Raw genomic sequence first — 26,768 nt, forward strand, 5'->3', positions numbered from 1 at the left:
AAACAGAAAGTAAATTAGTAGTTGCCAGGGGCCAGGGAGAGGAGGGAAGAGAAGTGACTACTAATGGGTATGGAGTTTCTTTTTGAGGTGATGAAAATATTTTGAAATTAGATAGTGGTAATGGCTGCACAATTGTGAAATACTAAAACTGTACACTTTAAAGGGGTGAATTTTATGGATGTGAATTATATCTCAAAAAAATAACCCACTAGAATATCTGATCCTAAAATTTTGTGATATGGAACCACAAAAGACCCTGAATAGCCAAAGCAATCTTAAGAAGAACAAAGGGCTTCCCTGGTGGCACAGTGGTTGAGAGTGGTTAGGGCAACAGGAGAGAATGATAGTTTACTCAACAGAAAATCCAGCCCAGAATTCTGTAGTAAAAATGTATGGTATGAATGTTACAGTCTAATTTATTATGAGACCAGAATGACCACCACCTTCATAGACAATGAGACCTTCCTTAGTTTGTTATACAGTTTGTGTATTTACTGAGCACCTATTATGTGTATGGCATTGTGATGAACACAAAGATATAAGCACAGTACAGAGGCTCAACTTCTTCTCTGCGTTTACTAAAGAAAGAATTCTCCTTAGCTGTTTAATAAATGTTTAAAATACTCTGACCAACCTAAATGTCCATCGACGCATGAATGGTAAAGAAGATGTGGCACATATATACAATGGAATATTACTCAGCCATAAAAAATGAAATTGAGTTATTTGTAGTGAGGTGGATGGACCTAGAGTCTGTCACACAGAGTGAAGTAAGTCAGAAAGAGAAAAACAAATACCGTATGCTAACACATATATATGGAATCTAAAAAAAAAAAAAACAGTACTGATGAACCTAGTTGCAGGGCAGGAATAAAGAGGTAGACATAGAGAATGGACTTGATGACATGGGGTGGGAGGGCGAAGCTGGGGCGAAGTGAGAGTAGCATGGACATATATACACTACTGAATGTTAAATAGCTGGCTGGTGGGAAGCAGCAGCATAGCACAGGGAGATCAGCTCGGTGCTTCGTGATGACCTAGACGGGTGGGATAGGGAGGATGGGAGGGAGGCTCAAGAGGGAGGGGATATGGGGACATGTGTATGCATATGGCTGATTTCCTTTGTTGTGCAACAGAAACTAACACAGTATTGTGAAGCAATTATACTCTAATAAAGATCTATTAAAAAAAAAAGAGAGGGCTTTCCTGGTGGCGCAGTGGTTGAGAGTCCACCTGCCGATGCGGGGGACAAGGGTTCATGCCCCGGTCCGGGAAGATCCCACATGCCGCGGAGTGGCTGGGCCCATGAGCCATGGCCGCTGAGCCTGCCCGTCCGGAGCCTGTGCTCCGCAACGGCAGAGGCCACAACAGTGAGAGGCCCGCATACTGCAAAAAAAAAAAAAAAAAGAGAGAGAGAGAAAAAAAAATACTCTGGAAAGAAATTAACTTCATAAGCTGACCTTAAATTTATATATAGAAAGGTGAAAATGAATGATATGCCTTCAACTTGCAAGTTATTTATCATTTTATAACTGTTACCTTCACTTGGATCAGAAGTGAAGTTATTTTGAGAACTGAGCATCCATTCTCTACTTTCTTGTCTTTACATATGAGATACAAATCCTGTTTTTAAGCACAGATGTCTTAATATTCATTGTAGCATGTACCGCCACGGCGAGAGTGTGAATTAAGTATTAGACACCTTGCCCCAAGGATTACTGCCATATAATTCTTTACATGAAAAAACAGCATAATAACAACTATACATGGAGAGGATTCTGGGAGCATGGAAGCTTAACGCTTCCCCCTCTCCCTTCTACTCCCAAATCTATCTCATACCCAACACAGTGGCTCTCCTGAGCTAAGGCACCTATTGGGGTGAGTAGGCAGGGAGGACCCACATGGAGGAGCTACAAACCCTCTGCAATATTCTCCCCTCTGGGTGGACATGAGCCTAAGGACCAACGAGCCTATGGATCCCCAAAGGCTAAGGAAAAAGCTGGGAAAAAAGGCTGAATCCTGCTAGTAACGTTTATCATTCAATACTGTCTTGGCAATGCAATACTAGCAATGTGATAAAGCAAACAAGAAATGGCTGATAAAAATGACAGCAAGAGGTGTTGTTTTTTGGGTTGATGCCATAAATAAATATCTAGAAATGGAAATGAAATAAAGAAAAACAAAATCTAAAAAACACCTAGAAATAAATTAAAAAGAAAGGCACAGGGCCTATTTGAGAACATAAAACAAAATCTGAATAAGAAAGATGTACCTGGGCTTCCCTGGTAGTGCAGTGGTTAAGAATCCGCCTGCCACCGCAGGGGTCATGGGTCCGAGCCCTGGTCCAGGAATATCCCACATGCCGCAGAGTAACTAAGCCCGTGCACCACAACTACTGAGCCTGCACTCTAGAGCCCACGAGCCACAACTACTGAAGCCCGCGCCTAGAGCCCGTGCTCCGTAACAAGAGAAGCCACCACAATGAGAAGCCCGCACACTGCAACGAAGACCCAATGCAGCCAAAACCAAAAACAAACAAAAAAGATGTACCATGTTCTTATGTAGGAAGATTTAATGATATAAAAAGGTGAATTGTACCAAAATTAAAACAGAAATGTATTTCCACTTATTAAGCATGAAAAGACTGAAAAAAAGGTAAGGAGTGAATTGTCCCAGCAGATATCAGAAGACTAAAATCAAATAAAAATAATACTGTTATAAGAAAATACAAATAGGGCTTCCCTGGTGGCGCAGTGGTTGAGAGTCCGCCTGCTGATGCAGGGGACACGAGTTCGTGCCCCGGTCCGGGAAGATCCCACATGCCGCGGAGCGGCTGGGCCCGTGAGTCATGGCCGCTGAGCCTGCGTGTCTGGAGCCTGTGCTCCGCAACGGGAGAGGCCACGACAGTGAGAGGCCCGCGTATCGCAAAAAAAAAAAAAAAAAAAAGAAAAGAATAGAAAAGAAAATACAAATAAACCAATGGAATGGTTTGTAAACATTTTTTACAGAAAGATACCATAAAAAATCAAGACAAATTTTATAGTTGTGATTATTTTTTACAAAGTGTTTGACAGAAAAATGGTTAATATCTATAAAAATAATTTTTTTAAAAATCAGATAAATAACCCAAAAGAAAAATAAGCAAAATATTTATTTTGCCCCCAACTCTGTGCTCAAGACCAACAGGCTGTCCTCATACTTACAATGTCCCCTCTGCCTTCAAAGGTCCTCTCATTACTCTTTGCCTACCTTAATTCTATCCACTTGTCAGACCTCAAAAGACATGACACTTTCATCAAAGAAGGCTTCTCTGCCCTACTAAGCTAGATCAGATTCCCCTTAGAGGAATTAGGCTTTATTGTGCTACATACCTCTCCTTCACAGCACCAATCACAGTTGTGATTTAAAATTTGTTTGTGTACTTATTTGATTAATATCTTTCCACCTCTAGATTATAAACTTTTAAAGGATGATGTACCATATTAATAACCACTTGCATCCCCTGTGCACAGTATTAGGCATAGCATGCAATGTTTGTGAACAAATGAACTTGAATGAATGAATGAGACAAACTTTTCTTACATGTAGCATATTGGCAGGATAACACTTATGAATCCACTGCTTCTTGAAAAACAGAAATTATGTGCCTAATTTTTACTATACAACCTAAAGACCAATGCCTAAGGATTTCACAGTCACTTTACAGGTCTTTTTAAACAGATATCCTCCTTAATCACATCTGTTTACGTGTGCTTATCTCAATAACATTTTAGTTACATTTTTGAAGCACTTCCTGCCATTAACCTCATCTCTAGAATACTGGCTAATATGAAGCACCTGGATTTCAGGAACACAGAGGCTAAAGTAAACTGCCATGTAAATGACAGAAATGACACATTTTGGGGTCTGTAATGGATCTCTAAACTACTTTTGGACCTATTTTACTTTTACCACTAAAATTCCATCATTGGATTTAGAGTTATTTTGAGTCCGTGGTAATCAAATTACAGATGAAAAAGAACTAAAGTTTTCCAACAATCTGTATAAAAGTCAACCTTTAAAGAATATCACCAGTTAGAGATTTTCTAGGTTTGGTCAAAGTGGACTTCACTTTATGTGATACTTATGTCTTGAAAATTCTGTAAACTTAATTTTTATAAATAAAATTATATTTTCTTTGTAAGTCTCAACTATGTCTGGATACTAGTTGTTCCACATTTCATATGTGTGCCCCTGAGCAAGTGATTTAAAATTCCTCAGCTGGGGCTTCCCTGGTGGCGCAGTGGTTGAGAGTCTGCCTGCCGATGCAGGGGACATGGGTTCACGCCCCGGTCCGGGAAGATCCCACATGCTGCGGAGCGGCTGGGCCCGTGAGCCATGGCGTCCGGAGCCTGTGCTCCGCAACGGGAGAGGCCACAACAGTGAGAGGCCCGCGTACCACAAAAAAAAAAAAAAAAAAAAATTCCTCAGCTTCAGTTTCCTGAGTGTAAAATCAGATAATGATCCCTACATCCTAAGATGGTTTTGAGGCTTCCGAAGATAAAATGGGCCTCACCGAAGCATGCTCGCTGTCCTATCCTTTTTACCCCCTGCTATACAGGAATTCTATTAGAATGCTGCAAAGAAAAAAGTTTAGCAAAATTATGCCCTTTATTTGTCTTATTAATAAACCTGGATTTTCAGGTTTTATTTAAATTTACTTACTAATTTAAGGTGTCAAATAGTACAGAGATCTATATCTAGTATATTAAAGAAATGAAAAGTACAGATTAATCAAAATGCCACATAAGTAAAAGCTACACTTAATCAACAGACTATCCCAACCACACAAACTAATCAGCTGTAGAACACCAGAAATATGGTATCGCCTTTAGGTCATATAATTAAGGAAAACAGAAAGCAGATCCCATCTCCCTTTGGTCAAGGTATGAATGAAGATTCAAAAATACAAAATAGGGAAATGGAAAAAGCCAGAGAATGGACAATGGGCAAAAACTAAGACTCCTATATTTTTATATTCACTTATGCATCTCACATCTAAAATTTTAATCAAGTTCCAGTAAGAACCAAACCAGATAAGGGTAAAGCCAACAGCAAAGTCAATAAAGAGAACCAATAAAACCATGAGGCTCAGGGTCTTCTCTGGTGGCACAGCAGTTAAGAATCCGCCTTTCAATGCAGGGGACATGGGTTCGACCCCTGGTCCAGGAAGATCCCACATGCTGCAGAGCAACAAAGCCCGTGTGCCACAACTACTGAGCCTGCACTCTAGAGCTCACGAGCCACAACTACTGAAGCCTGCATGCCTAGAGCCCGTGCTCCACAACAAGAGAAGCCACCGCAATGAGAAGCCTGCACACCACAACGAAGAGTAGCCCCCCATCGCCACAACTAGAGAAAGCCTATGCGCAGCAACGAAGACCCAACACAGCCAAAAATAAATAAATAAATTTTAAAAAACCCTGAGGCTCTGTCTCTCCCTGTTTGAGGAAAAGCTGCCACTGTCTTGACAGAGGAAAGATCAGGCAGCAAGCTCTGCCCTAACAGTCACCACCTGGCAGCCAGGTTTTGTCAAGCAAATTTTGAGAATTCTCTAGCTTCCCACTTTCTATCTAATTATAGCACTTTATGAAAACCATTCTCTCTCACACATACACATTCTCTTTCCCTCTCTCTCTCCCATTCTCTCTCTGAATCCTTTTATGTTATGATATGACAGTAACAGGTATGGATACATCTGACAATATTCCCCAGAAAAGAATGGTAAATACTGCCATAAAGGAAAGAACTGTACTTACTGTAAAAATAATAAATCTGCTCTGAAATCAGGAGTATAAAGTGTTTGAAAAAGAATATCATTGGTATAATTAGATAAACCTGTAATATGGCTTCTTTAAAGAACAATTCCGACCAGATGTATAAATTCACTCAGTCATGCCCTTTTCATTTTGTGGATGAGGAAACGAAGGCCCAGCAAGACAGTAAGCGCCTGTGGACACACAACTCCCACAGAGCCTTAGAGGCCTCCCTTCTAGTGCAGTGCTCTTAGTGGGAAACCTAACTGTTTTTCAAGGGAAACTGCTTTGGCCTTTATGTCTCAAATATCTGACAACTTGGCGAGCTCAGAGAGGTTTACATGAAGTCACAAATTGTCAGACTAGGTGAATAAGGCAAAACTGTGATCTTGATCTATCATGCACTATTTCTGGATGCAACCCTTCCAACAGCTCTTTTGCACTTGCTCCTACTATTCTCCCACCATTTGAATTAATTTTAGAAGTGTGTTTTCTTCAACTACTACAACAGCACTATCCTTGTTAAAGCCAGCTAGTTCTTTCAGTTTTGGATTATTTGAACTATAAAGTCTTTTTTTCAGCTTCAGAATTATGTGATCTTTGGTGCTTTTAATATTCCAAGATTCAACGAAGTAAGTACTTGTGAAGCACCTACAGTGTACGTAACACTGTGCTAAATAAATCCTACTACACAGATTTAAAAAGGAAAAAACAAAAAAAAGCCCAAACAAACAAAAAAAACTAACCTTGCCTTCAAAGATATCACTAGCATGTTGAGTGTATTAGTGTATCCACAGTGCTAGTTAGATCAAGAATTACCTAACTTGGGCAAATCACGGAACCTGTCCAGGCCTAGATAAAGGGATTTTCAAACTGTGCTTTAGAATTTCCATAAATATGTGATGCTATAACCACTGGTCCCCAGGAGGACAGAGTCAAGCCACCTGAGTCAATATCACTTATCCCCATCTACCCACCCCTTCCAAGTTCAACCCAAAAGTGGGCTGCTGCATTAAAAAAAAAAAAAAAAAAAAAAAATGAAATCTACTCAGAAAACTTCAGGACCACTCTAAAATTCCGTAATAACCTGTTACTGTTTTTAATCCATATTTTAATCACCAATATCTATGTCAGTGATGGTGAAGACGCAGCCTCTCCCTATGAGATTTACAGACCACATAAAGGATCCTACCCACTATAAGTACAATACTTAGTCCATAAAATCTGACTCAGTTTTGGCTTTTCTCAGCGCAATAACTAAAGCATATCACTACTGAATCTAGTTCTGTAAAATCACTGCTGAAGTTCTCTTAGGGAATACCTAGGTGGTCAGTACCAATTTATGTAACGTGAGACATTTCTTCTCTCCATACAACTAGGCTTCCTGCCACCTTTCTCACATTATTTTATGCAGATATAGAAACTGTCCTATTTGCACACTGTTTAACAGTAACAGTTGCCGAAACTGTTCTACTGCTCTGCTGCCTGTACAGAGAAGACTGAGACTCTCTCATGTGAGCAGCAACAATGTTTCCCTTCCTTTTCCTTAACAGGTGTCTCCAAACCTCTCTTCTCTTGGGCTGAAAACTTTACTGGTTAATCCCAATCCTCAATTGCCTTGCTCCATCAGTTACTTTCCTTCTTATTTGATAAACACATTCTTCCATAAAATAACCTAAAATTTTATTCTGCCTTAGCCTTCCCATTACTTCACCAAGTCTTTATTATACTGTGGATGATCCATGGCTTATGACACATTGTCTTTAGCTATTGCTGAGTGACACTTTAGGAAGCAGCTTTACTGAAACTATTATTATATTTTTACTGTAGGTAAGGTATAAAGGATATTGCCCTGTCCCTTCAAAGTGAGGCCATGTGAGAATTTCTTTCCTAGGTGGTGCCCAAGAAAAGTCAGCTTTCCTGATGACCTAGTAAGTTTTCATCATATATAAAATGAAAAACAAAGTTATATCTCATCACATTTCCTTCCCCTTTGCTCTGGCTACAAGGAAGCTTGGGGTCAAATTTATAGGTCAATTTTAATAAATTTGACGATCTCACTTATTCATAGCGTAGTTCATTTCATGCTGGGTTTCCATTTTATATCTTTGGTGGCTCTAATTTTAAATTTCAACCTTTTTCTATTTTGTGACTATACAAAATATATTCTTGTAAATTGCCTCAGATTCTTCATGATATAAGATAAAGTATAAATAAATGAATTATGGCATTTCCAAACCCACTGGGTAATATTTGTGCTTAACAAAGACTCGTGGAATTAAAATTTTACTTTCCTGAAAAAAGGAAGCAGAGGAGTGAGGCTGATTAGATCATCTGGTCTCTATTCCATCAGTCATTTTTCTCATTTTATTTCTATTGTACATATTATGAATCCATGGTCTAAACATAGTCTATTTGCCATTATGTTAATGAAATAAATGAGAAGCAACCTTATTTAAGTCATAAAAACTTTTCATTCTCTGAGTATATTGGGATTTTTGTTTTTTACTTTTCAATTGGACAGTTTGTTTTCCTCTTTGAACACACATTAATCTAATGGCACTATAAAAGATTAAAAAATAACTGTAGAAGTAACTATGAGTAAGACTGTTAGATAGTAAAAATGGCTACAGAGAGAAGTTTTGACACAATCTCTTTGAGTCTGAATCGAAGGCCTGCTAGATGAGAGTCTATGTTTGTGATACTGTGTTTCTAATTCCTATTCTTAACTGCTTTTTCCATGATCGTAGGCAACTAGCTTTCTGGATACCATTCATTCAATGAAAATTTACTCAGTATTGCTATATAGGAAATATATGGTAGTTTTAAAGTACTCTACAGAAACATGGAGTTTCTTAACCCCATGAAAGTGTACAGTAATGAGACGCTACTATTTATTTTGTTGTACAACACTGAGGACCCATCATCTAAAACAAATACAGTCGATTCTCATCTGTGGTACTTATGTTCTATAAAGTTACTGCAAACACTGACTGAATTAACAAATACTGAACCACTGCTCCTAGGGGGATTACAAAGGTTACTGCAAGTCTCTGGTCACATGTCTTCAACTCATCAATACATAACCTTGTTTTATGTATGTTTCTGTATAAAGATAGCACTTCAGCACTATGCTTGGGAGTCATTTTTAACATCAAAATTACCAACAAAAAGCACAAAAACCTGAAGAACGCGGCACTAAATAGATGGGGAAAAGTCACTTGTTTACAGTATGAGAGCAGAAACAAGAAGGCACAGCATCACCGAAAATGTGCACATGGGCAAAGCAAATTTTTCATCACTCTGCACATGTCCAGGGAAGTACTGTTGAGTACTGACTTTGAGGTTGCAAATAAATTTTAGCAAGCAGGCTAATCTGCAAATACAAAATCTGCAAATAAAGAGCACCAACTAAATGAGTCACATATTTCACAGTGCAGTCTCTGATTTGACTGCCACCAAAACGAAGAGATCTGGAAAACCCTAATAAATGTTATTCAGTTACTATGCAAACTGAAAAGACTTTGGACTAGAGTGCTTCAAGAAGTAAGACATCCGAGACTTTCATAAGTTGGTATTGTTAAAAATGTTACTTCCTACCTGGTATATTCTAAAAGGGATGTAACGAAATCCATTTTCCTCTGCAGGATATTCCATGAGTTTCCGATTGATGGCCCAAAACTGGTCAAATCTGTCTGTAATGATAAATTATTCATTAAAAATGAACAACATTACAATTTAATACCTCATATGAAGAGATTAAAGTTGTTAAGCATCCATTCTAATAGAAGTTTCTGAAAGGGCATTATTTCTATGTTATTTTTTCTTAAACTTATCTTTCCATAACTAAACATAAAGCAAGATATAAAATTATTTTTTTCTACATTATTGTTGCTTCCTTTTCCTAGATATCTCCATAGACATTTTTTCTCATAAGAGAAACTCTAAATAGATTACGACTACTGGTGTTATCACAGCAAAAAACATCAGGTATAGATGAATGTCTCGATTCCCTTGGTCCTATTCCTACTGTCTAAACTAAAGGCACAGCTTCAAGTGACCTAAAGTTTAACCACAAATTGTTTAAAGAAACAAAGTAAAAATACCAAACACAGTACACATTAAACAGAAAAAAGATAAAATTATAGGACAGGCTTTGAAAGAAATGTGAAACTGACACTTAAATGTCAGTTGCAGTTTAATCTCAGACTGATTAAACAACTCCTTTTTAAAAATGTAAGGCTTGCTTTAAACAAAAAAAAACCCACTTTACTGATATATAATTCACATACCATAAAATTCACCCTTTTGAAGTGTTAACTGAGTGGTTGTTAGCATATTCAGAGTTGCCATTATATAATTTCAGAACATTTTCATCATCCCCAAAAGAAACCTGTACCCATTAATAATTATGCCCTCCCCCCACATCCCCTGGAAATCACTAATCTCTATTCTATTCCAGAGATTTCATATAAATGGAATCATATAATATGTGGTCTTCTGCATCTGTTTTTCTTTCTTACTATGTTTTCAAGGTTCATTCATGTTGTAGCATGTATCAGAACTTCATTTTTACTACCAAATAATATGTCATTGTATGGAGATACCACATTTTGTTTACCCATTCAACAGTTTGTAGACATTTGGGTTGTTCCCACTTTTTGACTATTATGATTAACGCTACCATGAACATTCATGTACAAGTTTCTGTATGGATGCGTATTTTCTATTTTCTTGGGCATATTACCTAAGAATGGAACTGCTGAGTTACACAGTAACTGTTTATCTGCCATATGGTAACTATGTTTTGAAGAACTGCCAAACTGCTTTCCAAAGAGGCTGCACCATTTTACACCCCCACCAACAATGTATGAGGGTTCTGATCTGTCCACATCCTTGCCAACACATTATTGTCCATCTTCTTTATTATAGTCATTCTAGTGGGTATGAAGTGGTATCCCCTTATGGTTTGATTTCCATTTCCCTAAAGACTAATTATGCTGAGTATCTTTTCATTTGTTTCCTAGCCATTTATATATTTTCTTTTGGAGAAATGACTATCAAATCCTTTGTCCTCTTTTTAACTGGGTTGTTTATCTTTTTGTTGTTGAGTATTGTAAGAGTTCTTTATGTATTCTGGATACAAGCCCCTTAATCTGATAAATAATACACAACTATTTTTTTTCCCATTCTGTGTGCTGTTTTTTAACGCCTTTAACTCACCCGGATTTCTACCTTAAAATATTTTTTATACACAGAAATTTATCTCAGAATCAAATCTCTGTAAAGTACATGAATACTCCAGAATCTCAGGTCAGCCTGGTATATTCTCTACTACTAGACTCATCTCAACCCAATTTACTGGTAATATATTCATACTGCTTAAGCCATCATAATTATATATAAAAAACAAAGTTTAGCTGTTTCTTCTTAGATGACTGTGACAGGCTCTAGGTCTCCTCTAATCTCATTTTCAACTCCAATCTGGGGAAAGACACATACTACAATAGAACTGGTAGGATAGGGAATTTAGAACCCAGTCAGTCCAGGGCAATTTCACAGATGACAACTAAGGTCCAGCTTGTTATGAGTTTAGTTAAGAACCAAGACAAGACTCTTGGTCTTCTGATTCAAAGCCCACAACCGTTTCAACAGTTGCAACCACAAAACTGCATCTTAATGCTAAGAGTAGCTCCTTTAACCACAATTCTTTCATGTATGAATCAATTATTCAGTCAATGCTTTTTTAAAAGTATCTTTCTGCTTTCAAGTATCAAGCAAGAATGTGATAGCTAAATAAAGTGATTCTTCATGCACTGCTAAAATTTTACTCACTGCCTCATCATTAAATCTCTAACACCTACCACAGTGCATGCACAACATATGCTCTTGAATCAATGAATAACAGAATACTACATATATAAATTTTCATTAAAATTTTTGGATTCTTATCCTAGGTCTGTAACTTAATAGCTAGACTAGAAACAACAAATCAACTGAAAATTCTGCCCTAATTCACTTTCAGATGAAATAAAAGGAGTTAAATAGTTCTAATACCTCTTCTAAAAATAAAATTTTGTAATTATTTAAGACACCTTCTTTATCAAAATATAACTTATTAAAAACCACAAGCAAACCTCTATTAAATGAAAAATTTATACTGTTTCTAACAGAGGGGAAAAAATGGGCTAAAGCAGTGGTCCTTAACCAGGGAAGATCTTGCTCCCCTGTGGGTCTGGGGACATTTTTGGATGTCACCAATATGTGTGTGTTACTAGCATCTAGTGGGTAAAAGAGAGGGATGCTGCTAAACATACCACAATGCATAGGACAGCTCTCCACAACCAAGAATTATCTGACTCAAAATGTCAATAGGGCTAAAGGAAGGAAAGCAAACACAAACAAACAAAAAGTACAGAAAGGTAATTAGTGAAAAGCTTTCACGTACCTATATTGCAAAAAAGTAAACTGGAAAAAGAAACATTACTGTGCACATTACCAATTTGCTGACACTCAACTCCAAATTCACCCTTCAATATATACACAGGCATAACGGACACAATTTCTTTAAGCATCTCTAGCGCGACAATCACATTCAGCTTTCTCAGTAGAGAGTACTGAAAGGACGCTGCAGGAGAAAGGGGCTCCTGCCTACACACACACACACACTGAAGGCTCCTTGCCCAAATTAGCACCCTGCTTTCCTCTGCAGGCCCATATGGGTGGCTGGCCTACAGTTTCCCACAGAGACGCCAGTCCCTCTGCATGCTTGTGCCACTTGTTGCTGGTGGCTCGCACTCCAGATTTTCCTGACTTCCCAGCCACTGCAGACCTGCTCCAATCTGGGCAAAATAGTGAACACTTCTCTACTAACCCAATGGGCTGGAATATACATTCTCCAATGAGTTCTAAACCCAGCCCTGGGAAGGGGCTCCTTTTAAGTGTGACCTTCCTCTTTAGCCCTAGGATACCAGATATGGTTTTCTTATATCTTCAGTTACTCTTTTACCAGAGTTTAATCATTCAGTATATAATACTTAACCTATTTATCCCTCTGTGTGGTTTCTATCTCCTAACTGGACCTAGTCTGATACAACTATGTTTTAAAGGAATAAAGACATAATAAAAATCTGTATTAATTAAGATTAGCTTTATCTTCTTATAAAAATGTTATGTTCTTATATAAAATAGGCATTTCCTCAACGATACCAAAAACATTCCAACCAAGAATAATCTAACTTTTATAAGTCAAAGTTATTAATTAGAAAGACACAAATAAAAGAAATTAAAAGAAAATCAGTGCTGAGTTTCAGTTTATAACCAAATGTCTTTCACACTGGGTTTTGTAACATCAGGAACTCTTCTATCCCTTAGTCAATAATTAAATAAAATTGGAGTAAGGATGTATTGCTAACTTCCTACATGGTAATGAATCAAGTATATATTAACCTGTCACCAAACAATTAGTTATTATAATTAAGTTGTAAATTTGGTTATTTGTGTCATTGGCCACGAAAACAGTACCTACAAGTAAAAGAAGCTCAATGGTCTTTAGCTGCTCATTTTTTAAACTGTAAAGTTAGGTAAATGTACATCTATTTCAACAGCTTTCATGTTAATTTAGTTCTAATTCTAAAACAAAACAAACTACTAAGTAGAAGAAAAAATTAAAACTAGCAGTCACTTAGCTTATGCAAAGAATGCGAGAAAAGAAGGTAACTTAACATACTTCTTGCCAGAGCTATTAAGAATATGATTGATAAGTTGGTTTCTGTTTTCTATAGCTGTGCTATAGAAAGTCAATCTATTTTTTTAAAAGATATTAAAAACAGAATTCCTCAAAATCCTGGTGGCCACCAATTTTTTTTTCTCACTCTCTGCTGAATTAAGCTTTTATATTGGTCTTGGAAATTTTTTAAAAATCCAGAAAAAAAGATTTTTTAAACCAAAGATCTTCCTAAGAAGCATGAAAAATAAATTGATTACATTTGTATTCTTTGTTCCTCACATGGAAAAAGCTGCAGAAAAAAGTGGAGATCTTAAAGGATGTTTCTGCTCTTCCACTTAAGTTTTATTAAGAACTCAAGGCAAAATAATTTTTAATATTCAAATGTCACAAACAATGTATTTGTCTACAGGATCCCACAGGAAACGTGGAGGACATCTAAGGGACTGCGACCCAGCCTCAATTCAGTAATGTGGTATTGCTGGCTGGGATATAACCATAGGAAAGGGGTGAAATGGCTTCCACATGCACACCATCCACTTCCTGCTCTTTAAGTCTGTGATGTCAAAAAGAACAGATTTACAGCACCCTAAGTAAGTGTCAGATCACGATGGCCCATAAAACACAGGCTTTAAGCTTTTCTTTAAAGAGAAAAAGCAAATGGTTGAAAGTCACTACTGAAGGGAACACACTCCTCACAGAATTCTGCATTTATCAACAGTATTATTCAAATCAGTACTACAGGTGGTCATGTAATATACATGGTGTTTTGACCAGAGGCTTTCAAAATTTATAGCAGAAAACATATCCAAGTACAGACCTATTCGAATTAATTTCTTAACATGTAATATAGTAAACATCTTTGTGAAGCAAAATAGGAGGGGAAAAAAAACAGTAAGTACTGGTAGGTACCAAACACAGGTGTGTTAAATATGTGACCTGTATCTTCAAACTCATTTGTCCTTTGAGTCATACGTTAACAGGACAGTTAGGGCTGACCCAGGGAAGGGAGCATTCTCTGTACGGCAGCAAGTCCACTGGTGCTTGGGTGCTTCTTAACAGAACTACACCCACACATTTCCATGAGAACTTCTGTTTGAGGTTTAAAGTTACTGTTATATATCTTCAAAGAAGTCTTGAAAATGCTCCAAGGACCCCTGAAAATTTGTCATGAAGACAGAAGTAGGCAGGACCAGCAGGCTGGCCTCTGTATTAAGGCTGAGAGGAGAACCAAACCAGGAGAAGGTCAATCCTTAATCCTGTTCGTAAACACTCATCTTGGCAATAGGATTGTACCCTGGGGAATTTGTTGTTAGAGTGAATCGAAAGAGCAATAAAACCTGGATCTGAGGAAATCTTTGACCTGGAGCATCACTGTCTCAGAATAAACTGAGAGAAGACATTTATAGTAGTCTCCCCATATCCATGGGGGATACGTTCCAAGACCTCCAGTGGATGCCTGAAACAGCGGATAGTACCGAATCCTATACGTACTGTGTTTTTCCTATACCGACATACCTGTAATAAAGTTTAATTTATAAATTAGGCACAGTAAGAGACTATCCCAATTGCCAGCATGACTAACATTTTGCGGCCATTATTAAGTAAAATAAGGGTTACTCGAACACAAGCCCAGCAATACCACAACAGTTGATGTGATAACTGAGACGGCTACTACGTGACTAACAGGAGGGTAGCACATACAGTGTGGATATACCGGAATCATCCCCTATACTTCACATGCTGAGGTGAGACGGAACAAGATTTCATCATGCTACTCAGAACAGTGCACGATTTAAAACTTGTGAATTACTGATTTCTGGAATTTTTCATTTAATATCTTCAGACCACGTATGCCCACAGGAAACTGAAACTGTGGAAAACAAAACCATGAATAAGGAGGAACTACCATATTCCTCTGCCCTAAAAAAGAAGTGCTGTCTATTAAAATATAGTCAATTACTGGGATTCACTCTTGGAAAACATTAAAGATGCTGTAACACACAGTCTAGAAAACTGGCCTCAAGGAGAGGAATCAATATATATTTTTACAGCGCAATTCTCTCTGTATTCACTGCTACAACTTTCATCTAAACCACTATCAACTCTCATCTGAACCACTGCGACAGCCTCCTAATTGGGCTCTGCCCTTCCACTTGTATCCATAATACACAGCATCCAGAATGCTCTTTTAAAACATAAATTGAATCATACCATGAAGGAATAAATTTCTAAACATTTTTCTAATGGGCCATAAGGAATAATGCTTTATAATGTACTTTAACAATACGATTATTTGAAGTACTAGAATCATTATTAAAAGAAAAAATCCAATGCATCTCCTTACTGGCTACAAATGGGGCAGACTGCTCCCCACTCAAACTCTGCATGCAAGCAACCATAATGTTGGTAATGAAATACCTCCTTCCCGGGAAGCCGGTTCCTTTCAGCCCCCTCCCACTCCCTTGGAATGCAATGGTTCCTGCATCCCTCTGAGATCTCGCTGCCTACCACTCTGCTTACTTACTAAAGCTCCAAATCACACTATTTTTCTTTTCTGTCCCTAGAAAACACCAAGCTTATCCCCATATCACAGTTAGAGGCTTGGAATCCCCCACTTTTCTAATCGTCACGTAGCTGCTTTTTTGTCATCATCCAAGTCTCAACAGAAGTGTCACCTCCTCAGGGGAGAACTTCCTCATAATTCTAGCTAAAGTATTATTCTGTTTTCTTCTAAACACTTACCGTTCTTTGAAATTACCCTATTTACATGTTTAATTAGTTACTGTCTCTCTCCCCCAATTAAAATGCATTCCAAGAGTCAATCTCAGTAGTTGACTTTATTTTAATAGACAGAATTCAATTACTGTATTTCAACCAATTAAGAAACATTTACTTGAAATTTATTTTCAAATTGGGCCAGTAACAACATAAAAGGGATTCAAAATTCAAAAAAAATCATAATGTAAAAAACCCCCAACTTATTCTATGTACTCATGTTAAAAATTTTAAAAAAGGAAGAAATGACCTTCAATTATATTCAAGTCTTCACTGACTCTAAAAGACAATTTTTAAAGTAGCTTGTTTGCCAAAAAGAGATTTAAAGAGCTATAGCCAGTGGCAGGCCAGTGCTAATTAACTAAATGTATTCCTGTGTAAATCACCTATAGATTTTTAACCAGATTACCTGACTTGTTACCTTTCAAAACTACTGTAAATTGAGAAAATATTTTTCCTCTCAGGTTAAGTTACAGTTTATCACTTTCCTAAATTCAGAGGGCCAGAAGCAAATTTAACATGTAATCAAGCCCATTTTTACTTCACTCAGAGCACTCCAAAGTCATAAGACAAAAACAAAAATCTATTTTAACTTTTGAAAGACCAATGGAGAAAAAGATACTCCATTATATTCACTATTATCTTTGCAATGTTTATTATGCAGGATACTCTATCTTTATTCTAATACAAATTCCTCATGCTTCTGATGAGAAACCGTAAATGAGAAAATTTTATTAATAATTCTTCATAGACAAATAACAAAAGCTTAAAAAGCTGGGTGGGGCACCAGCGGTCACTGGAGATGCAATATATCATGCAACATTTCTCAGCTTTAGCTGCCTACCTGGACCACCTGAGAAACTTTTAAGAAAATACTAATGTCAAGGACCCACTCCAGACCAGTTATTTCAGATTCCCTGGAACTGTATTTTTTGGAAACTCCCAGATGATTCTAATATGTAGCCAGAGTTAACAGCCTCCAGATGGAAAATACACTGACTTTAGAATCAGAGATCTAAGATCAAATCCTGGTCCCATCTCTTACTAGCCCTGTAAGCTCTTTTCCTCATTTTTAAAGTTGATAATGTTTATCTAATTCTTAGGAAGAATCACTAAGAAGGCATATCCAGGACTGGGACATCACAGGAATTTAGTAAATGTAATATGATTACAGGTAAATTCTGTTCTATTTCAAATCCATCTCATCTGTCCAAGGTGGCTACATGAAAAATGCCTCTTTAAAAGAAGTCTCCCACTTGCAAATGGTTCATATTATGAATCTCCAGTTTAATTCAGGCAAGGAAGAGAAAAGAAAAAGTAAAACAACTGATAGAAGTAACAGTGTACTCAATTAAGTTTTTACTTTGTAGGATCTGCATAGAGTTAAATCTATTAAAGTGTTTATTTACTCCTATTATGTACCTAATTGAGTACTGGGAGCTGTAGAGAATTAAAAACCAAAATATAAAACAAGTACACGGACTCTCCTTTACTTAATATGTAGCTGGGGAAGCCAAACTGACATACATAAAGTTATCACAATTTCTAATGGGTCCGATTGGTCCTTTATTGTGCATTAGTAGTGCCTGATGGTTCAAGTCCTCCCCGTCCACTTCTCTTCTAATGCAGGTGACCAAGTGACAGATGCTTAAGTAAAAAGCATGTTAAAAGTTAGGCTGGGGACTTCCCTGGTGGCGCAGGGGTTAAGAATCTGCCTGCCAATGCAGGGGACACGGGTTTGATCCCTGGTCCAGGAAGATCCCACATGCCACGGAGCAACCAAGCCCATGCGCCACAACTACTGAGCCTGCGCTCTAGAGCCCACGTGCCGCAACTACTGAAGCCCGCGTGATCTAGGGCCCGTGCTCCACAACAAGATAGGCCATCGCAATGAGAAGCCCGCACACCGCAACCTGTTCGCCACAACCAGAGAAAGCCCGCGCACAGCAACAAAGACCCAACACAGCCAAAAATAAAATTTTTTTAAAAAGTTAGGCTGGTAAAAAAGTGGTATTAAAATAACTCAAGTGATGCTAGAGTGAAAAGTCATGGGTTCTGATTATAGTAGAACCTCAGAGATCATTTTTATTAATAACATACCTGAACAGAATTTAACTGTTTTTTTAAAACCCTAAATGAATTTTACGTTGTTTGGTTTTCAAAGCAACTTTTGAGGGAAGCTGCGGTTCAAAGCAGGTAAATGATTTGCTTGAGGTCACCAGGTCAGTAGATTCTCAGGGATGCTACCATATCACAGAAAACTTTCAGTTACATTTCTATAAATTAAAACACTGCTTGCTTGTTAAAACTCCAAGTTGAGTCAATTCAATGACGTATGATTAACAGGAATCTGAGAAACTGTTAATGAACAGAATGTTCACATTATCAAAAATTCCACAGTCCTATACTTCAAAATTCATGGTAGTGTCAGGTATAATAGTTTACCAAATCTTGTCTCCTTTGGCAGTTACAGATCACAGACTGAACGGTTAGCAGTAGCTGCTGCAGAAATACTTAATAAACATTTAAGTAAATAACAGTTTACTTCAACATGCACATTAAGGCATTATTTTTCAATGAGAACAAGGAAAAATGCAACTGATAATTGAAAACATCATTCAACTAGGAACAACTACCTCTTAAAAGCAGACATGGACAACGATGAGGAAAACGGGAAAATTCAACCATAGTTTAGCTTTTAGCTACTAGGATTATTCAGGTGGCTATTACTACACAATTTATTTATTATAACAACTCATTCACTATCAAAACAAAGTTGACTTGTAAAATTATACACATACCCCCCAAAATAGGGCCCATCCAACATTTTATAAACTATATTACTTCCTATAGTGAGTTTATTTTAGAATAAATACTATTATTTTAAATGTATTCAGTAGGTTTTAGTAATAAGTGATATAATGTATCCTAAAAGTTAATCAGGATTTCTAAGAATTCCAGTAGAAATAAGAATAAAGTTATTAAAAATTGAAATTATTCTACCAGTGCTTCTCAACTTATTCATTTACACTCAAATATCTGAATCCCACAGAATATTATTCTGAGTGTAATAACACCTTAAAATAAATGATGATAAAAATATTGGGGGGAGACTTTTTTTGAATTTTATATTATTTATTTTTTGTACAGCAGGTTATTAGTTATCTATTTTATACATATTAGTGTATATATGTCAATCCTAATCTCCCAATTCATCCCATCACCACCACCACCCTCCCCCGCCACTTTTGGGGGGAAACTTCTGTATGTAAAGCCTTTCTCCTTCACTCAATGAGCCTATGCAATTGCTCTATTCTATTCCTCCCTCCCAGATATTAGATGTCCACTAATTGCTTTTTCCTCTGCTCCTCCTTCCTTATATTCTGAGTGGACAAATAGCAATACATTTTTTCGTTGCAAAAATGTTTTTATAGGGTTTTTAAAACCCACATAAAAATAATTTCACCTTAAAATAAGTGAAAAGTTAAGTGCAGGTTAATATACTTGTAGGAAAAAAAATCTGAGTTTATTAACAAAAACAAGGAGCTACTTTAAGAAAAAGAGGCATATATCTTGAAGTGTACTTCTGAGTGTGGTTTATGGTAATGTGAAATAAAGCGAAATCTGAATCTGGTTAAATCTTTTATGCAAATAAACTCCAATTAAAAATACCATTTGGGATATTTTATTGATATTCCTCTACAGAGAAAGATAGAAATAAGGTAAATGTAGAAAAGCCCGGGAACCAGAGATAGTCTGGATCCTAAAGGGACCCTGTGGGAAGAAATGCTTCTTAAGTAGAAAGCCACTTTGAAGATAATGATCAGGACTTGACTGAACACCCTGTATCTTAGATACACAAATTTGTTTATTTTGCACTCTTTTTTTTTTTGCAGTACGCGGGCCTCTCACTGTTGTGGCCTCTCCCGTTGCGGAGCACAGGCTCCGGACGCGCAGGCTCAGCGGCCATGGCTCACGGGCCCAGCCGCTCTGCGGCATGTGGGATCTTCCCAGACCGGGGCACGAACCCGTGTCCCCTGCATCGGCAGGAGGACTCTCAACCACTGCGCCACCAGGGAAGCCCTGCACTCATTTTTTATGGGTTGCTTCTTTTCTAGTTTTCCAGCATTTGGGTTAAAATCGTGCAACTCTCTAAATGCTAATTAAAACACTGGAATAGTTTAATATTTAAATGTAATTTTCACATAAAAGGATTTCCGAATCTTTTAGTTTCTAAAGCAATAAAAGAGACATGCAACGAATAATAACAAATTAGCCCTGCTATAGAACGGCAGTTACTTCTTTGGTTCAGAAAAACATCATTAATATGGAGAACTGCGACATCAAGAACTTCTTATCACAGCCACTAGTCAGGACTGGTCTGCACAGGCAGAGATGGAGTAAATAGAATGTCACGGGGATAGGACTTGGGAGAGTGGAGGGGGAGGAAATTCTAGAATTCTCAATAAAGTAATTTCTAGGTCTTTGTTAAAAAGTACATGAAATAGGTACCTGGGAATAGGTAACACACTGGCCTGCATTAATTAGACTGTTGAGCTAAAATGTTTATCTGGTCATCCAGACCCTAGAAAGATAATGAAAGAATTGGTCAGAGAGTAGGTAAAAGTTTAAATGAGAGGTAAGAGAGGGAAAGAAGTGTTATCAACATACTCAGAACTAGATCAAGTGCCACACACAAAGCTGGAGAGGGAGAGGAAAGGCAGCAAAAGAAGGAAAAGGAAAAATATGGAAGACACATATTACTTCAAAAAATGTAAACAGGGACTTCCCTGGTGGTGCAGTGGTTAAGAATCTGCCTGCGAATGCAGGGACATGGGCTCGATCCCTGGTCCGGGAAGATCCCACATGCCGCAGAGCAACTAAGCCCGTGTGCCACAACTACTGAGCCCATGCTCTAGAGCCCACGAGCCAGAACTACTGAGCCCATGTGCTGCAACTACTGAAACCAGTGGGCCCAGAGCCTGTGCTCTTCTACAAGAGAAACCACCACAATGAGAAGCCTGCGCACTGCAATGAAGAGTAGCCCCCGCTCGCCACAACTAGAGAAACCCCGCGCGCAGCAACGAAGACCCAACGCAGCCAAAAATAAATAAAATAAATGAATTTTTAAAAAATGTAAACAGTCTTACTGAAATGACAGCATACTATTGATTCATCTGTCATTTAATAGTAACCTCAACAAAAATAAAATAATCATCATCCAGAAACAATTATAGCTAAGTTTACAATAAGAAGTTCACATGGTTATGTTTACATACAAGAAGAGTTAACTGATTAAAACAACTTTTTAATTTGTTTACATGTCAAAGTCCTTTTGTTTAAAGAATATAGTTCCAAATACAGCCTAAATGAGTCACTGTAACAACTGAACATAGTAGTTCTCAAAGGCTGAATTGGTGGAACAGATGAGAAACTTCATAAATAAATTGGCCCAGGCTTTAGACTTTCAAACACATCTTACAAGGCTGTTGAGATGACAGTGATAATTCATGTAAAGTACCCAGGACAGAACTTGGGGATTCAATAAATGATCACTGCTACTTTAATGGAGAAGCAGTTTTATGCATTAATTCTACATCACGGACTCCGGAGCGCGGCCGGCTGCGGCGCTTGCGCACTTGGAGCACGCCTGGCTGTCAGTAACGCCAGGAAGTTAGCTGTCGGGATCTAGAAAATTGTTTTCCGTCCCTTTTCCTCGGTTTTTAGTGTCAGGAAACAGCAACGTGTGACTGCCTCACAACTAGCCGCAAAGCGCAAAAGCCGCCCAAGGATGACAAGAAGAAAGATGCCGGAAAGTCGGCCAAGAAAAAGACCCAGTGAACAAATCTGGGGGCAAGGCCAAAAAGAAGAAGTGGTCCAAAGGCAAAGTTTGGGACAAGCTCAAAAACGTAGTCTTGTTTGACAAAGCAACGTATGACAAACTCTGTAAAGAAGTTCCCAACTATAAGCTTGTAACTCCAGCTGTCGTCTCTGAGAGACTGAAGATTCGTGGCTCCCTGGCCAGGGCAGCCCTGCAGGAGCTGCTTAGTAAAGGGCTTATTAAACTGGTTTCAAAGCACAGAGCTCAAGTAATTTACACCAGAAATACCAAGGGTGGAGATGCTCCAGCTACTGGTGAAGATGCATGAACAGGTCCCACCAGCTGTATATTTTGAAAAATAAAACTTTATTAAATCAAAAAAAAAATTCTACATCACCTCTCTCAGAGCAGTGGTACTCAAATGGGGTGATTCTGCCGCTTAGGGGATATCTGGCAATGTCTGGAGACATTTTTTAATGTGACGATTGAGAACGGGGAGTAGTGTGCTCCTGGCATCCAGTGAGTGGGCAGAGGCCAGGAATGCTGCCAAACATCCTATAGTGCACAGGACAGCCCCTCCCTGCCGCCACCCCAACATCAAAGAATTATCCAGTCCAAAATATCTAATGGTGCCAACAATGAGAAATCCTGCTCAAGAGTAGTGGCTCTCAAACTTTAGTGCATCACAATCACCTGGAGGGGTGCTGGACCACAAGTTACTGGGATCTGCCCCAGAGTTTCTGACTCAGTTGGTTTAGGATACATTTCTAATCAGTTCCTAGCTAAAACTGATACTTCTGTCCCATTGTCTACACTTTGAGAAACACTGCTCTAGAGAAAAGTGATCAGGAGCTAATTGACAAAACAAAAAAATTACGAAAAGTAAGTACACTTGGGGTTTTCCATTCTCTTGAGGAGAATTATGATATTAAGTTTCAAAACAAAAGATTCATTTAAAAACAAAATAAGTTAAAATATATATGCACATATACCTTAACACAGGTCTTGGCAATTTTTTTCAGTCTGACATCAAAAGCAAAGCCAACAAAAGCAAAAATAAACAAGTGGAACTACATCAAACTAAAAAGCTTCTGCTCAGCGAAAGAAATCATCAACAAAATGAAAAGACAACTTACTGAATGGGAAAAAATATTTGCAAATCTTGTATCTGATAAGAGGTTAATATCCAAAATATATAAAAAAACCTCATACAACTCAATAGCAAAAAACCCCTAAACAATCCAATTTAAAAATGGGCAGAAGATCCGAATGGACATTTTCAAAGAAGACATATAGATGGCTAACAGGTAGATGAAAAGTGCTCAACATCACTAATAATAAGAAAATCAAAACCACAATAAGATATCACCTCACGGGTTTCCCTGGTGGCACAGTGATTAAGAATCCGCCTGCCAATGCAGGGGACATGCGTTCGAGCCCTGGTCCAGGAAGATCCCACATGCCAGCGGAGCAACTAAGCCTGTGCACCACAACTACTAAGCCTGCGCTCTAAAGCCCACGAGCCACAACTACTGAGCCTGCATGCCACAACTACTGAAGCCCGCGAGCCTAGAGCCCGTGCTCCGCAACAAGAGAAGCCACCGCAATGAGAAGCCCGCGCACCTCAACGAAGAGTAGCCCCCGCTCACCACAACTAGAGAAAGTCCGCACACAGCAATGAAGATACATCACAGCCAAAAAAAAAAAGATATCACCTCACACCTGTCAGAATGGCTACTGTCAAAAAGAAAAGAGATAACAAGTGTTGGCAAGGATGGGCAGAAAAGGAAACCCTGTGCACTGCTGGTGGGAATGTAAACTGGTGCAGCCAGTATTTTAGTAATTTTTAGTTATTTTATAACTGGTAAGGTACAGCATGGTGACTACAGTTCATAATACTGTATGGCATATTTGAAAGTTGCTAAGAGAGTAGATCTTAAAAGTTCTCATCACAAAAAAAGTTTTTTACAACTATGTAAAATGACATGTTAACTAGACTTACTGTGGTAGTGAGCACTTTGCTATATATACAAATATTGAATCATTATATTGTACACCTGAAAATAATATAACGCTACATGTCAATTATATCTAAATTTAAAAAATTAAAAACTAAAATAAAAATATAAAAACAAAGTTAAGTTAAACTATATATGCATATATACCTGTGTATATATATGTGTTTTGTGTTTGTGTGTATACCGTGTTTTGTTTTTTTTTAAGAAGAGGAATCATACTGTAAATTCAAATAATAATAATAGGTCATGAGTCCAAGAGTGAAAATCAATATCTGGATATTGATATTGGATCAATATCTGACAGATGTTCATCTGCATTTCCTTTATATAGGGTACCAACATTCATAAGAAAAAGCTTCTTGAACCTTCCCAAACTTACCTTACAAAAAAGTGACAGTACATCACAAGGCATACATTTTTTTAAAGTTTTTTAACTGAACCAGATAAATAAAAGATATGATAAGGTAGTCTTCTTACTGTAGATAATTTGGAATTTTACTTAAAATGACATTACAAACGAAACCTTTGTATTCCTGCAACACTAAGAGTTCACTAAAAATATTTTCAAGTACTGATCAGAGTTTAGACTGAACTATAAATCTAGTCCCATAGATTTGTACATTTATCAACTGAATCTCATACACAAAAATGTATTCTCTCTACCACTGATTAACTCTGGAACATATGACCATTCACTGTAATTAATGGACTCTTCAATAAACTTATGTTAGTATAATTTGTAGTGTATTAGGAAATAACTGTCTAAATGTTTTCACCAAGTTTTATTATCCATGACGTTCACTGCCAAGTATACCCAAAGCACTGTAAGAAGCTATGATCCAAGTTATCACCAAATTTATTTATTCATTCAAATCATGTAATTCCCAAGAGCAATCTTTCTCCAGAAGCCAAGCAAAGTATCTTTATGGTTTTATATTAAAACACAAATGCATAAACTTTTTAGATTTTCATCATTATTTCTAATTACAGAAAGTTAGAATACCAAGAGATTGATTTAAAACATGTAGCATAATATAGTAAAATGCTTGTTTGTTCAACAGTAAAACTTGAATGCTCAAGCAGGTTACAAATTTTCTCTAAGCAAATTTCTCACAAAGTTGTAGATTCCTGAAGCCACACACACAGCTTCAGACTGAACTTATTCATCTTATTATACTGCAGACAAAACAATAAAGGAAACGACTATCTCAGCTGCATGCAGAAAAAAAGCAAAACACAGTTAGTGGATATAAAGAACTCTCAAACATTACGAATGTATGGGATTGCCCCATATTCATTGCCTTGTATCACTGGGACATCAACTGTCATATCCTTTAAGATAAAATAATAAACAGGGCACTTATTGTTAAAGTAAATGACTATGAAATTAGAAGTTGCAGCATTCGATTCAAATCTGTTAAGCTTTCTTCATCTACTGACACACACTCACAATACTTAATTCTATCAACATCTAACTCAATGCATCTGCATGTGAATGTCTCAGAGACATTTCAAACTTTTCTTTTTAAATTTATTTTATTTATTTTTGGCTGCGTTGGGACTTCGTTGCTGCACACGGGCTTTCTCTAGTTGTGGTGAGCGGGGTCTACTCTTCGTTGCGGTATGTGGGCTTTTCATTGTGGTGGCTTCTCCTGTTGTGCAGCACAGGCTCTAGGCATGCGGGCTCAGTAGTTATGGTTCACGGGCTCTAGTGCATGCTCAGTAGTTGTGGTGCACAGGCTTAGCTGCTCCGCGGCATGTGGAATCTTCCCGGACCAGGGCTCGAACCTGTGTCCCCTGCGCTGGCAGGTGGATTGTTAACCACTGCACCACCAGGGAAGCCCACATTTCACTCTTTTGCCTTCAAGGCTGACCTTCTCAATTTGGCTTTGTTCCCCATCCCAAACCTATTTTTTATCTAGTTATTTCATATCATGGTATAAAGCACTACTATCCATCTAGCTGCCCAAGTCAGAACTCAGGAATGATTCTTTCCTTTCTTTCAACCTAAACTTGAAACCATACACAAACCCCTGTGTCCCTGTCCTTTGAAGTAAAAGGCTTTTGCTTTAGTCTCCCAGGCCTCCCTTGTGTCTCAAAAGGCTGACTCAAGAGTTAGTGATTAGGAAATGTGAAGATGTAGAAATAAAGAATAGCTGTTGGGCTGGGAAACTGGTAACAATTTAGACTATAAATCCACCACACAGCACAGTCACCCAACTCCCAGGTCCCTGAAAGATACAGATAAAGGCCTGATACACATTCCTGTCTTTTTTTTTTTTTTTTTTTTTTTTTTGCGGTATGCAGGCCTCTCACTGTTGTGGCCTCTCCCGCTGCGGAGCACAGGCTCCGGATGCGCAGGCTCAGCGGCCATGGCTCACGGGCCCAGCCGCTCCGCGGCATGTGGGATCTTCCCAGACCGGGGCACGAACCCGTGTCCCCTGCTTCGGCAGGCGGACTCTCAACCACTACGCCACCCGGGAAGCCCTCCTGAGTTGTTTTTAAAGGAAGCAGGCCCCCACCAGATGGAAACTGCTGACCACAAGAACACAGATCCTAGTCTGGTTGAAACCAGAAGGTTGATGATGCTTGGAACTTCACCTTGATGCCAACCAATCAGAGAATTGTGC

General features: G+C 38.0%; 1 protein-coding gene across 3 annotated transcripts in view; it reads right to left on the reverse strand.

Moving 5' to 3' along the window:
- Positions 1-26,768, reverse strand: part of ATG5 (autophagy related 5) — a 116,961-nt gene that overhangs the window by 41,928 nt on the left and 48,265 nt on the right. For all 3 annotated transcript variants that reach the window (XM_029224234.1, XM_029224237.1, XM_029224236.1), the window contains one exon: positions 9,396-9,490. In XM_029224234.1, the coding sequence (XP_029080067.1) occupies positions 9,396-9,490 (95 nt within the window). The remainder of the gene's footprint in view (positions 1-9,395; positions 9,491-26,768) is intronic.

This window comes from Monodon monoceros, unplaced genomic scaffold, assembly GCF_005190385.1.
Source record: "Monodon monoceros isolate NGI ecotype Baffin Bay Population unplaced genomic scaffold, NGI_Narwhal_1 Super_Scaffold_15, whole genome shotgun sequence".
NCBI lineage: Eukaryota > Metazoa > Chordata > Mammalia > Artiodactyla > Monodontidae > Monodon > Monodon monoceros.